The 15198-nt window shown below is 51.6% G+C and overlaps 1 protein-coding gene across 1 annotated transcript in view; it reads right to left on the minus strand.

The window, feature by feature from the left end:
- Positions 1-184: 184 nt before the first annotated feature.
- The window catches only part of TRAPPC10 (trafficking protein particle complex subunit 10), an 86572-nt gene continuing 71558 nt past the window's right edge, over positions 185-15198 (minus strand). Inside the window, 6 exon segments of the mRNA XM_053902986.1 lie at positions 185-1596; positions 1935-2129; positions 5328-5505; positions 8535-8705; positions 9556-9682; positions 10929-11029. Of these exon segments, the coding sequence (XP_053758961.1) occupies positions 1355-1596; positions 1935-2129; positions 5328-5505; positions 8535-8705; positions 9556-9682; positions 10929-11029 (1014 nt within the window). The 3' untranslated portion in view covers positions 185-1354.

The raw sequence follows: 15198 nt of genomic DNA on the forward strand, positions 1-15198 counted from the left end.
GCCGTGCCCTCTGGGCCTGACCGCACTCCCTTTCTGCATCAGCCTGCCGGGCTCCGTTCTGACCACGCTTTCCCGGGGAAGTAAGAGTTCTCTATCTCTTATGTACAAAAATACATCGCTTTGGAGAGCTGGAAAAGGTTTCATACAGCCAACACTTATTTACAAGCTGTGACTCTCACACCAGTAAAAACAAACACACATTTATTTTGTCCTTGATTTTTGGTGCAACTTCTACATAAACATTACATCAGTTAGTCTGTACTTTTAAAAATAATAAATCAACCATATGTACAATTAAATTTACAACCGAGAGCAAATTAATCCATTGGTACGGTTATGACTGCAATTTTAGTGGACCGGCAGAGAATATTCCAAGACTTCCGTCATTCCCACAACCAGACTAGAAGCACACTGACAGGGCCCCGCCAATCTCCACTGAAATGGAGCCTCTTAACCTCTAGGACTTAAGGTGCGGAAGAAAGTATCGATTACACAGCGACAATGACGTGGAAAGACTTTTAAGGTGAGAAGAAAACAATGTACCAACCCCCAATGTAATGATAATTAAAATAAATACATATTTAATTCCAAGTGCATGTGATAATTCAATCAATATCATGGGGAAAAGGGGTTCCAGAAACGTTTATTCCTAAACTATTTCAATACCAGTGGTCCCTTAGGCCCTGGTCTAGTCTCCCCAAAGTACCTTAAAATGGCTCCAGCTAATGGAGGCTCCAGGCCCTCCCAGTGTGACGTCCCAAGGCACAGAAGGGGCTCAGTTCCCTCCCCCCTCCAGCACTCAACCTCGCTGACCCGCTCTCATAGGGTGTTATTCTAGAGAAGCACAACTCATCTGGGTAAAGGATGGCGTTTTATCCCTCAGGAGCCTTACAAATCCAACCGGTCCAGAAAGAGGGCAGCCGTGTGCCCAGAAAGGCATACACGTGTCACTACTAAGACGGCGAGGGTGGCCGTGTGTCCCCCCTGGAAGGCCCACGGACTCCATAAGGAGCCGGCAGACCGGGAGGCTGCCGGGTGAGAGAGCAGGGCACAGACCTTCCAGGGGCAGGGAGAGGACTGGCGGGGGTGGGGTCCAGGCAAACCCCGGAGGCGCCGGCACAAGGACAGGGAGGAAAAAAGAAATAACGGGGAATCTTACACCACGGACAACACGGAAATGACGCTGTCACTCGGCCGACCGGCTGCGCGCTGACATTCTCTGACGCCTCCACGGCCAGGCAGAATCACCAAAAGTCCGGTTAGCGCTAGGATGTGACGATGGGGGGCAGAGGAGGCGGGACCCCTTCAAGCGCACTCACGAACGGCCCGGGGCGCGCGAGGACCCGAGGCACGGTCATGTGACGCTGACTTCGAGGACGTGGTCGTCTTTGCTGGGGATGACCAGCACCTGCGTGCCCACGCTGGCGTTGAAGACCTGGCCGGGAGGCAGCGCCTGCAGCCGGGGCATGGGCAAACCCCTGTGCTCGCCGCCGGAGGCCAGGTGCGCGCTGCCCCTGCACCTGCCGCCGCCGCCGCCGTCCGGCTGCTCGTCCACGTGCTTGTCCACCGACAGCCCGTCGCTCTCTATCCAGCTATCTGCAAAACGCACAGGAAGTGAGGTGCGGGCCCGCGACGGGGACCTGCTACCTGCCCCGGGGAGCCGCAAGCCACCCAAGCTGACCTTCCGAGCGAGAGAACGTTAAACGAGGCCACCCCTAAGGGGATCCGGCGCGCGGGCCCTCAGAGGACCCAGCCCCGGAGCAGGCGCCTACGACCCGTAACCCGGAGCGGGTTTTCGGTTAGACGCCGCCGGCACTGAGCACACGCGACTGGTCAGGAAGCATGGGCCCTGCGAGCGGAGCCCCCTTCCCCCATCCCCGCACAGAGCCGTCTCTCGCTCCGACGGCGAGCGCACCCCATCTCTGAGTCCTTACCAGCGTCCAGCTGCGAGGAGTGCGCGGAGTGGTGGGGGAGGTATTTGAAGAGCCTGACGTCGGGAAGGGGCAGGTAACCCGCAAAGAGGGGCATCACCTCCATGTGGACGCGGTGAGTGGCCCGGGCGGCCACAGGCATGGAGATGACGCCAGAACTTTTCCCACACACCGCCCAGTTGCTACTGTTGTCGACCACTGAAACGCAGACGAGAGCACTGGTTTGGCCCCGGCAAGAGCATTCGGTTTTCACACCCAAATAAGAGGCGTCAATAGTCCCACGCTCCAGAGCGCAAAATCCCAAACTGGACACAGTCTGTATCTTAATGTCTCCTAACTGCTCCTGAACATAAAACACATCGGTTTATTTATTTTCATTTATTTATTTATTTTTTAAATGTTTATTTATTTTTGAGAGAGAGAGAGACAGTGCATGAATGGGGGAGGGGCAGAGAGAGAGGGAGACACAGAATCGGAAGCAGGCTCCAGGCTCCGAGCCATCAGCCCAGAGCCCGACGCGGGGCTCGAACTCACGGACCACAAGATCGTGACCTGAGCCGAAGCTGGACGCTCAACCGACTGAGCCACCCAGGCGCCCCAAAACACATCGGTTTAATAACGAAAATACATGTTAGACACATAGGGAAAATCACTTTTTTCTCCTCAAGTTAAGAAATGAACAGCAGCAATTCAATTTCACTTGAAAACTTCATGTGTGATGTTTCAAGACGGTGGCCGCCCTGGCTGTTCAACCTGGAACGCGGGCAGGGCAGGACGCTGGCGCGTCTGGTAAGCGGTGGCATAAGACTAGGGGTCCCGATCCCAACTCCGCCGCTCAGACAAGCCTCTCGATGGGACGGAAAGAGACGTATGGAGAGCACCTCCGCCAGCGCCTCAGAGAGCCTTCGCGCACAGCAGTCATTGGCACCTTCTACAACACAAATGTGAGGTCCCTCGGCACGATGTGAATCCCCAACTGGGAAGGCACTCAAAAGCAAAAAGGAGAGGAGCCTTGTCCTCAAGAAGTGGATGACCTTGCAGAGAGGTTACGGCGTCCCCTCTGTAAGGGGACGCAAAGCAGGAGCCAAGGGGCTTCAAGGACTAGAAGCTTCACGAGCAGCAAAGAAGGGGCAGCAGAGGGCAGGCTGCCTACAGATGGGGAGGAGGAGCCTCTGGGGACAGGTGGTACCAAAGGACACGCTGAGGCCGAGCGGCATGTGGGAGGGACACGCTGGAGTGGTTCTGTGCGTGGTCCCCAGGGCAGCACGGGGCCAACGCTGCCTTCACACTCCCGCCTTCCCCCCACCCCCCGTGTTGCCCTGCGCGCCGGGCGGGCAGGACCGCGGGTCCCAGCGTGAACCGAGGCCCCACAGGCGGGAGAGTCGTGGCGGTGGGCTCCCCAACACCACACATCTGGGGATAAAAACTGCCAGTTTTACTTAAGCAGGTCCTTCCTGAAGCAGTCAAGTTAGTTTTATTAAATGCAACCCTTAAGTAAACATCTTTTTAACTTTAACTCAGAAACAGTTACGGACTCACAAGAGCTTGCAAAGCATTAGAGGGAGGTCCTGTGTGCTCCTCACCCTGGGCTCCCCGAGGCACCGTCTCCGGTAGCTCAGCATGTGGACACGGGCGCAGCACAGGTCACAGACTACCGAGCTCACCGCGGACGGCATCAGCGGTGCCGTTCAGTCTGGGGAATTCGGCAGATGTGGTCTCGGGAACGAGTGGCGGGAGCCCGCCGTCACTTCCAAGGTGCCAACGATACAATCTCAAACTCTGATCAAAGTTGGGCTTTTGGAAAGCTTGGCTTTGCCACTGGGATCCAGGCAGTGTCCCAGGACTCAGACCACCCTAATGAGCTCAGCGGGAGCTGGAAATGGGTGCGAACGCGTCATTCGGTAGAACAGAAGGTGACAGCGCGTGCAGGTCCACGTGCATCAGGAGGCCCATTTCCCAAGGGACCAAGCCATGGTGTCACAAAATGCTGCCTGGGTAGAAGAGCCTTTCAAACCACAAGCCAGGGACGCCTGGGTGGCTCAGTTGGTTAAGCATGTGACTCTTGATTTCGGCTCAGGTCATGATCTCATGGTTGTGACACAGAGTCCCGTGTTGGGCTCTGCCCTGCGCGTGGAGCCTGCTTGGGACTGACTCTCTCTCTCTCTCTCTCTCTCTCTCTCTCTCTCTCTCCCTCCCCCTCCTTCTGCCTCTCCCCACACGCCCCTGCACCATACACTCTCTCTTTCCCTCTCAAAAAAAAAAAAAAAAAAAAGGAAGAAGAAAGAGTCAAACCACAAGCCAGGTCAAAGGATCTAAAGAAACCGAGTACGAAAAGTTCATTCACGTGATTTCAGACTCCACCCCGTAACTGACCTCTAAAAGCCCAGCACTTGTCACGTTTTGGTGTAGTATCACAGGAGGTTGTTTAAAATACTGCCCTGTACCAACTACAGATCTACGCGGGCCTGGGGTCCCGTCACGCACTCCAGCCGGCACGATGCGTCACCGCAGACCGAGTCGGCAGAAAGGAAGGCTCAGCTGCCTTCCGTGGAACCAGGAATCAGACAGATTTGAAAGAACTCAAATCAAGGTCATCCATCTATTTTCTTTTCTCTTTTTTTTTTTCCAGTTTATTTATTTTGAGAGTAAGAGAGCATGAGATGGGGAGGGGCAGAGAGAGAGAGAGTCCCAAGCTGGCTCTGCACTGTCAGCGCAGAACCTGAGCTGAAGTCAGATGCTTAACCCACAGTCACTCAGGCGCCCCTTCTCACTGTTTTGTCTTGTTTTCGAAAACAGCTATTTTTCAAGCATGAGTTCGTGTGATGTTATTTTCTAAGTAGCTAAAGAAAGAAATATTTGGCTCCTCAACCGCTTTTTAGAGCCTAAGAGGTCCCGACACTCCACGCCGACGGCCCTGGCGGAGGCGGAGCGGGGCTTCTGGGGGGAGTCAGCGAGCAGAGGGGCCCAGGCGGGGGTCAGCGTCAGGTGGGGGACGGAGCGGGGGATTCCAGAAGGCCAGAGGGGAAAGGACAGGGGCAGGGACTCCAGGGCGCACGGGCCGCTGAGCGCCAGAGTTCTGGCCTCGCTTCCACGGCCACGGGAAGGCCCCGAGCCCCAGGCAGAGAGGGACGGCAGCTCTAGGGGCCCCCGTGTTCTCAGCACTGAGCCCAACGACTGCTTAAAAATACCTGTAGGAAGAATGACTCCCCAGAACCAAGTCCAACATCCTGCCAGCCTAGGAAGCTGCTATACAATGCAACATTCAAATGAGCTTTTTCGATTCTAGAACATTCTCTCTTCAGACAAAGAACACTATACTTTGAGAAAGGGAGGGCACCATCACTTCAAGCACTGGATTAGCACAACAGCCAGGGGAAAAGATGCCTCCAGACCTACCTTCATACATAAGCTTGGTGGAAAAATACTCGTCGGATTCTGTCAGCGCCTCATCCTTATCCACCTCCAAGAGGTCGGAGAGCCGCGTGATGGACACCTCCAAGGAGCAGAGCGAGCCCGTCCTACAGTGCTCCGTTCCCGAAGGGGGCAGGATCTCAGCTCTCACGTTATATAACGTCTGGGCAAGAAAGAGACAGACAAGCACAGATGCAGAAACAACCTGGAGAAACGCTATTCTAGGCCACGGGGGTGCTGCCCACAGACGTGCCAGAGGGCTGAGGGAAGGGGCCGGCTCAGCCCTTCGCGGAGTCAGCCAGCAGAGCTGCTGCGCGCGGCCCCTAAACAACCGCCCTGGAGGGACGGCGTGCCTGCCAAGTCCCCACCTCAGGCACCTCAGTCTCTCTCTTTTTTGGGGGGGTGGGGGGGGTGGGGGATGCTTGTTTATTTTTGAAAGAGGGCAAGCAGGGGAGGGGCAGAGAGAGGGGGACGGGAAGACAGAGGATCCATCCAGAGCGCCTGGGTGGCTCAACGGGTTGAGCGTCCGACCTCGGCTCAGGTCACGATCTCGCGGTTCGTGGGTCTGAGCCCCGCGTCAGGCTCTGTGCCGACAGCTCGGAGCCCGGAGCCTGCTTCGGATTCTGTGTCTCCCTCTCTCTCTGCCTTTCCCTACTCATGCTCTGTCTCTCTCTCTCTTTCTCGAAAATAAATAAACATTAAAAAAAATTTGTTTTTAATGGGCAGAGGATACGAACAGACGTCTTTCCAAAGGAAAAAAATGCAAGCGGCCAAGAAGTGCACGAGAGACGATTGGCATCATTCACCGTCAGGGAAGTGTGGCAACAGGGCCAGGGTGAGATGCCACCTCACGGCCCCGGGGCCGGCTAGAAGCAAGGAGACACCAAAACAAGTGTCGGTGTGGATGTGCAGACCCAGAGCTCACACGCTGCTGGGGGGTATTCAACGGTGTCCCTTTGAAAACCAGCGCGGCAACTTCGCAAAACCCTAAACAGAGTTGCCACAGGACAGGGCAACCCCACCCGGTTATCCGCCCACCAGAGCTGACTCGCAAACACTCGCACGGGGACTCGCACGGCATTACTGTTCGGAACAGCCCCCGCCACGTGTGTCCCCTCCACGGCGGACACAACCCAGATGGCCAGCCACCGACAACTGGGAAAGGAAACGTGGTCTATGCACACAGAGGAATACTCTTCCTCCACTGAAGTCTGAAGTCTGATCTAAGCAACACAATGTGTGAACCCTGGGAACAGCCTGCCAAGGCAAAGAGGCCAGTCGCAGAAAGAGCCGCGGGACACGCTCCCGTGTGTAGGAAGTGTTTGGAACAGGCAGATCTGCAGGTTGCCTAGGGCTGGGGTAGAAGGTTTCTTTCCAGAAAGATCAAAGTGTTCTAAAATGAAGGGGCGCCCGGGGCGGAGAGTGGGGGGCCTCAGTCGGTTGAAAGTCTCGCTCTTGATCTCAGGTCACGATCTCAGTTTGTGAGATCAAGCCCCACGTCGGGCTCTGTGTGGACAGCGTGGGGCCTGCTTGAAATTCCCTCTCTCCCTCTCTCTCTGCCCCTTCCCGCCTCGTGCTCGCTCTCTCCCTCTCAAAATAAAGAAACACTTAAAAAAAATTTAAAAAACAAAATAAATAAAGCAAAACGTCTGAAGTGTTCTAAACTGAGAGCCTGGGGGCGCCTGGGTGGCTCGGTCAGTTGGGTGTCCGACTGGATTTTGGCTCAGGTCAGACCCCAGGGTTGTGAGATCGAGCTCCACACTGGGATCCATGCTGAGTGTGGAAGCCTGCTTGATTCTCTCTGCCCCTCCCCTGCTCACACTCTCGTTCTCTCTCAAAATAAATAAACATTTAAAAAACAAAAATAAAATGAGACCATGATGATGGCTGCATAACTCTGTCAATACGCCGACTGTGCTGAACTGTCTACTTCGAATGGGTGAAATTCACGGTGTATAGAGTGTGTATCTCAATCTCAAAACAGCTTTCCTTAAAAAAAAGTGGCGTCTTTATTTCTGGGCCTCACAGAATGCGTTTTCTTTTTTTAATTTTATTTTAACGTTTATTTCTTATTGAGAGACAGAGAGGGACAGAGCAAGCCGGGGAGGGGCAGAGAGAGAGGGAGACACAGAATCCGAAGCGGGCTCCAGGCTCCGAGCCGTCAGCACAGAGCCCGACGTGGGGCTCGAACTCACAGACCGCGAGATTGTGGCCTGAGCCGAAGTCGGACGCTTAACGGACCGAGCCACCCAGCGCCCCAGAGAATCCACCAGAAATGTCTCTGTGCTCTCCACGTGGAGAGGAAGCAGCAAAGCCAGAAGCCACAGCGTGACCGCGGGCAAGTTACCGCGTGGTAATAAGCAGGCCAGACACAGTCACCGCCTCTGCACCACAGGAGTGGCCGTGGCGCTGGTGTTAAAACACCAAAAAGCCTCCTGCTTGTGCCACGAAAAGACGAATCCTGCTGGTGACTACACCGCAATCTAAGTCTGATAAAGACAGTGAAATAAAACAGTCTTTTGGCTGAAAGGGGTTACATAGCAAGAGCCACACACACAAACACACCTCAAAGTGCCCGACAACTTCAGCAGTAGAGAAGGGAAGGAAACAGCACAAACTCGTGTATTTGCGTTTTGATTTCCCTGACACGACATCCAGCGTCTCACCAAAGAAACGAACACACAGCCGCGTGTCCTCATCTAGCTCAAGGCTACATTCAGCTCCACGCTTCATGCGCAGGTTATGGGAACGTCTTCGCAATACTCGTGAAGTCAATTTCTACATATTGTCAGCTTTTCTTTTAAAAAATCAGAGATGTGCCTTATAAAGTAACCCCCCCTGAGCGGCAGCCAGGATCAGGATGAAAGGACCCTAAGAAATAGTTCCAGGACATTCTGAATGTGGGCGAGAGAAAAGGGAGCAGAGATCAGGAGCCTTGGGTCTTTATAAACACCCATCTGAAGGCCACCGGCAGGCCTGCGCCAGGACCACACATGTCACCCGAAAAGGACCCGCGGGTCTAAAATAAATCGGCCAACGACTGAGCTACTCCAAGTGTTAACTATTTTCCTTGACCTGTTGCCTCATTACTCTGACTTTTTTCTATCCGATTTTTTCTTAATTGAAAGGAGTATGATGCCACCTTCCATTTTCCCACCCCACACTCCCACCAAAAAATGATGCGATACGTACGAAAAAATTTTCCACTCGAAATTCGTAAGTGTACGGCTTTAAGGGGATGGAGAGCCGTCCTCCCGAAGCCGGGGAGGATCCAACGGAGAACCGGCAGCGCAGAGAAGGCGGAGGCTCTCGCGTCCACTTCAGCTCCCACACAAAGAACACTGACTGCTTGCTGTGGATGTGCTGCAGAAAGAGTCACTGTCATTGCGCGCCCCAAGCCGCGCTCCGAGCCCGCCGCCGGGACCCGCCTCCTGGTGCTCCCGCCCGTGCCCCACGGTCCTCCTGCCCGTCTCCACTGGAAGACTGCGCCAAGTCAGTTAAAGGTTTTAATCTTCTCTGACTCCGTACGCTTCGTGGCACAGGGGACCATAAAAGTGCTGCAAGAACGTTTATCAGTGCACAGTGCCTCGTACGTTTCCAAACTGGGAAATGCCACCAACCGATGGCAAAGGTCGCCTTTCCGTTCAGGCCAATGACTTTAGACTTAACATCAGCCCGAATGAAGCACGAGCACCGCCCGTGAGCACAGGGACGAACTGGGCCAGCATCTGAAATGGGTCAGCTCTTAGCCGGGGGAAGTCCTTCAAAAATGCTACAGATCACACATCCTGAGAAACCCTTTGAACGTCTGCGACGGCAAGGTCTGCGCTCAGCAGGGCAGCGCGAACACGGGTGGGACGACTTACAAAGCTACACGGACACAAGAGGTCTTCCTCGGACACGGACAGGTGTTCCCAGAAAGCTGTGCACACAGCAGGGCAAGCTTAAGGCTGAACCCCTCTCAGAACGCAGAGAGCACTGTCCCCAATCCGCCCCGTGCCGCCCAGCCCGCAGGAGGCACGGCACGCACGTCACGGCAACGACGCGGCCGTTTCAGAGCAGACGCGCTTATCGCCGGGACGTCACTCTCGGGGCTGCAAGGCTCACTCTACGGCAGACTACGTCTTCATCAAAACCTGCTGGAACCACCGTCGCACCCCGGCCCCAGCCGTTTCCTGCCGGGGGTGGACGCTCCACCCCAGAGAGCCGTTACCTGTGGGGACTTCGCGTTCAGCGGCACCAGCCGTAGGTCGGCGTTACTGTCAGGATCCACGAGGTGACCGTCCGACAGCTCAAAGTCAAGTTCCGACAAATTCTGGACACAAACTTGAATGTACTTCCTGAAGCAGAAAAAGAAAGAATATGATTTTGAAACTTGAGAACTTCGGTAAACGTACTCTGGTTTCTTGAGAAGATCTTCCTGGGGAAGTGAAGTAGGAACACTTGTTACGTGTGTTTCCACCTACGATTTTACGGGGGAAAGTGTCCCCACCGAAACCCAATCTCCCCAAGCAAGCTGCTTCTGAGAAAAACCGGGCCAAAGAACGTTCTGTTTCTGACCCAGTGCCGTTACACGGCTGTCACTGGACTTCTGCACACGCAGCAGCTTGCGGGGGAGTTAGGCTGGAGAGAGTGACGGTCCCGGAGAAACGAAGTGCGGGGTCCACGTCGACCCCTGATGCACACGAAGACAAGTCTGAATAAAGCGACCCAGGCTCTGCTCTGGGTCTGACCCAAATGATGCAAAGGTCAGCCGAGGTCATCAACGGATGAAAACAAAAGGAATCTTGTGACGAGAGGCCAGACTCAGCCCTGAGCCCAGGGAGCAGTGTGCACGTCACCACTTATGGTGGGACAGCGGGACGCGGTCTCCTGGCGGGGACACACGGCACAGGGCTCCGCCTCCAAGCACTCGCGTCCAACGGCCGAATCAGAATCGAACCCGGCTTCTAGAGCAGAAGCGCTTCCCCCTGGAGGCGGTTTTGCCCCTGCAGGGGACGTGGTGCTACACCTCAAGACACTTCTGGTGGCCACAGTGGGGGTGGGGAGGATGGGGAGGACCACGGGCATAAAACGGGAGCGGCGGGGGTGTGCAGAAGCCCCGCGGCCCCCCCCCCAAACAAGGAGCTACCAGACCCGAGCGTCAGTAGTGCTGGGGCTGAAATCCTGGCTCAGACGGAACCAGCGGCTGCCTTTGGAAACAGTTACACAAACCCACAAGATCGTGACCAGTCAAGTTCAGAATGGTGGACCTTCTAGAGGAGAAATGACCCAAGTTTGTCAATGGGTCGCTGGCTTGAGAAACAGGAGAGAAGAAAGTCTCTAATAATCAACTGGGGCCTTGCTTTGGATCCCACTGCCCACATCCTAACCGCACAAAGGCATTTCTGAGACATCTGGGGAAATGTGAATCCGGACCGGCTGTTACAGAGCAGCAGGAAATCCCTGTGAATCTCAACACGTGGAAAGCGGCGTCACGGTTACGTAAGAAAACATGCTCAGTGTCCCTGAGGCCGAGCTCTGCGCAGCCAGGGGCTCCGTGGAGGAGGGCGTGGGGCAGGAGCAAGGCCTGGGGGCCACCTTTACCGTGTCCCGGCGGACAGAAGAGAGTGTGTGGTCCTGAAGGGCACGCTGAAGGTCAGGGCGATGACGGTGGAGTAGATGGACCACGGGCAGTCAATGGACACCTGAGGAGAGACGGAGGGACACGCGTTCAGACCACTCGACGACCACAGCCACCGCCAAACCATCCATCCAAACCAGCGGTGGCTGCCAATCTCTTAGACATTCGATGGCCTCGCCACTTCTTATTTAGAAAGCAAACCTCCATTAATCACATGCACGAACAAAGGAGAAACATAAAACTACGTACACAGACGAGAAAAATAAACACGGAAGCGGCCAAATGTGTGGAGTCACCAGAACGGTCTCCAAAGCTCCAGAGCTGATGCCGTGGCAAGGAACACCAGCGCCACCTCGCTCTTCCCACACCAACGTGGCCGGGACGCCAAAGGCGGTTTTGAACGTGCGGGAGGTTATAACAAAGCGTTCTGTCAAGTCGACATGATCAATCACTGTTACAAAATGAATTATCCAAATAATCCACACGACAACGACTACATAACAGAGAAGCAAGCACTTTGGGGGCGCGGTGTGGACCCAGCTGATAACTCCAATAAGGGCACGAGCCTTGCTTCAAGCTTCCTTTTACTTCCCCCTGGAACAAATGACACAGAGCATAGACGCATGTTCATCCAGCCCTGGTTTCGTGCTCACGTTGAAGTAAGTATCAACTTCACCTCCTGAACTCTGTTACCAGATAAGGGAAGAAAATTTCAAGGAATGAAAATTAAAACATTATCCCTGAGGTGCTGACCAGTCTCGTGTTCTAAGCCTCATCTCTCTGAGATGACTGTGTGTGTTATAGCCTGTTATCCTACTGGTTTAACGCATTTTTTTTTTTTTAATTATTCAACTTATTTCAACTAAAAAAAAACACACAAAAACCAAAAAAACCCAGTTCACCCATTTCTCCTATGCCTCATCTCTCACCCCTGCCTCTGGCATCCACCGGTCTGCTCTATCTATGAGCTTGGTTTTAGTTGTTTTTAGATTCCATAGAGAAGAGAGATCGTATGGTATTTGTCTTTCTCTGTCTTATTTCAGTGAGCGTAACGTCCTCAAGGTCCATGGCAAGATTGCAAATGGCAAGATTTCCTTCTTTTTTACGGTGGGTAATATTCCACGGTGCATCTACACAATGTTTGCTCTATCCATTCATTCATCCATCGCTGGACACTTAGGGCTGTTGCAAATAAAGCTGCAGTGAACACGGGGGTGCAGATACCTTTTCAAGTAACTGTTTTCATTCTCTTTGGATAAATGCCCAGAAGTAGAATTGCTAGATTGTAGGGTAGTTCTATTTTTAATGTTTATTTTTGAGAGAAAGAGAGAGAGAAAGAGAGAGACAGAGGGTGAGCAGGGGACGAGCAGAGAGAGAGGGACACAGAATCCGAAGCAGGTTCCAGGTTCCGCGCTGTCAGCACAGACCCCGATGCGGGGCTCGAACCCACAAACCGTGAGATCACGACCTGAGCTAAGTCGGACACTCAACCGACTGAGCCCCCCAGGCGCCCCTATTCTTAACGTTTTGAGGCACGTTCATACTGTTCTCCAGAGCAGCGCCCCAGTCTGCATCCCCACCAACAGCGCACGAGGGCTCCGTCTCTGCACATCCCATCAGCCTGACTAGTAATGTTGAGCATCTGTGTGTCTTCTCTGGAAAAATGTCTATTCAGATCTTCTGCCCATTTTTATCAGGTTGTGGGGGCTTTTGCTAGAGTTGTAGGAGTCCTTGATATATTTTGGGTATTACCACCTTATCAGACATACGATTTGAAAATATTTTCTCCCGTTCGGTAGGTTGTCTTTTGACTCTGCGGATGATTTCCTTTGCTGTGTAAAAGCTTTTTTATTTGCTGTGGTCCCACTTGTTAATTTTTGCTTTTGGTGTCAGATCCATAAAATCACTGCCAAGACCAATGTCAAGGAGCTCACCACCTATTTTCTCCTAGGATTTTATGGCTTTAGGTCTTACATTCTAGCTTTTAATCCATTTTGAGTTATTTTTTTGTGCGTAAGACAGGGGTCCGGCTTCATTCTTTTGCATGTAGCTGCCCAGTTTTTCCAGCACCATTTATTTGAAGACACTGTCTTTTCTCCATTACACATTCCTGGCTCCTTTGTCATAAATAAACTGATCATATATGTGTGCATTTATTTCTGCACTCTACATTCTGTTCCACTGGTCTGTGTGTGTGCTTTTATGCCAACACCATAATGTTTTCATTACTATAGCTTTGTAATATAGTTTGAAGTCAGGGAGCATGGTGCCCACAGCTTTATTCTTTCTCAAGAAAGTGGTGGGTATTTGGGGTTTTTGTGGTTTCATGCATTTCACAATTCTCTGTTCTATTTCTACGGAAAATGCCATCGGAGTTTCGGTAGGGATTACACTCAATCTGTATATTGCTTTGGGTAGTTACGGGCATTTTAACAGTATTAAATCTTCCAATCCAAGAGCACAGGTTATCTTTCCATGTATTTGTATCTTCTTCAATTTCTTTCATCAAAGTTTTGTAGTTTTCTTTTTTTTTTTTTTTAAAGTTCACTTACTTGATTGATTTTTTAAATTTACATCCAAGTTAGTCAGCATCTAGTGCAATAACGATTTCAGAAGTAGAATCCAGTGATTTGTCCCCCACGCACAACACCCAGTGCTCACCCCAAGTGTCCTCCTCAGAGCCCCTTGCCTGTTTGGCCCATCCCCCTTCCCACAACCCCTCCAGCCACCCTCATTTTGCTCTCGGTATTTTAGACTCTCTTATGTTTTGTACCCCTCCCTATTTTTCTATTATTTTTATATTTTTGTATTCCCTTATGCTCATCTGTTTTGTAGTTTTCAGTATGTGGGTTTGTCACCTCCCTGGTTAAATTTATTGCTAGGTATTTTCTTCTTTTAGATGCAATTGTAAATAGAATTGTTTTCTTTCTCTTTCCAATAGCTCATCATTAGTATAGAGAACCACAACAGATGTCTGCATACTCATTTGGTATCCTGCACCTTTACTGAATTGAAGCTTTTTGATGAAGCCTTTAGAGCTTTATGTGCGTGTGTGTATATATACATATATGTATGTATATATATATGTATATATACACATATATCTATACACGCAATATGCCATCTGCAAATAGTGACATTTTACTTCTTTCCCTCCGATTTGGATGCGTTTTATTTCTTTTTTCTTGCCTAACTGCTCTGGCAAAGACTTCCAGTACCGTGTGGAATAAAAGTGACAAGAGCAGGCATCCTTGTCTCACTCCTGATCTTAAAAGAAAAGCTTTCAGCGTCAAGCACGTTATTAGCTGCGGGCCTGTCATATGTGGACTTTATTACGTTGTGGTATGTTCCCTCTATCTCCACTTTGTTGCGAGTTTCTACCATAAATGGATGTCGAATTTTGCCGAATGCCTTTCCTGTGTGTATTTCCACCCTTCACTTCGCTACTGTTACCATGGTGTAGCACACGGACTGATTCGTGGCTGGTGAACCATCCTTGCATCCCTGAAATAAATCCCTTTTGATCCTGTGTATGATCCTTTTAGTGTATTGTTAAATACGGCTTGCTAATATTTTGTTGAGGACTTTTGCACATGTGCGCATCAGAGACACTGGCCTGTAATTTTCTATTCTTGTGGCATCCTTTTCTGGTTTCGGTACCAGGTCAATGCGGGCCTCGTAGAATGAGTTGGGAAGACATCCCCCCTCTTCTGTTTTCTCGAAGAGTTTAAGAACTGTGGTAAGAATGTGCTAAGAATTAACACATCTTCTTTGAACATTCTGTAGACTTCACCAGTGAAAACTTCTGGCCGGACTTTCATTTGTTGGGAGGTTCTGATTATTTATTCAGTCTCCTTACTAGTAATCATTCTGTTCAGATTTTGTTTCATCATGGTTCACTCTTGGTAGGCGGTATGTTCCTAGGAATTTATCCCTTTCTTCTAGGTTGCCCGATTTGTCGGCATACGATTGTCCATAACAGTCCCTTGTGATCCTTTGTATTTCTGTGGTGTCAGTTGTAACATCTCCTTGATTTCTGATTTGAGTCCTCTCTCTTTTTATCTTGGTGAGTCTAGCTAAAAGTTTGTCGATTGTATTGTTTCAAAGAACCAGCTCCCAGTTTCATTGATCATTCCTATTGCCTTTTTAGTCTGCTTCATTTCTTTCGGCTCTAACGTTTGTTATTTCTTTCGTTCTACTAACTCTGGGCTTTGTTCCTCTTTTTCTAGTCCC

The sequence above is a fragment of the Panthera pardus genome, unplaced genomic scaffold (genome assembly GCF_024362965.1).
Source record: "Panthera pardus isolate Hobbes unplaced genomic scaffold, ASM2436296v1 HiC_scaffold_16, whole genome shotgun sequence".
NCBI classification, from domain to species: Eukaryota; Metazoa; Chordata; class Mammalia; order Carnivora; family Felidae; genus Panthera; species Panthera pardus.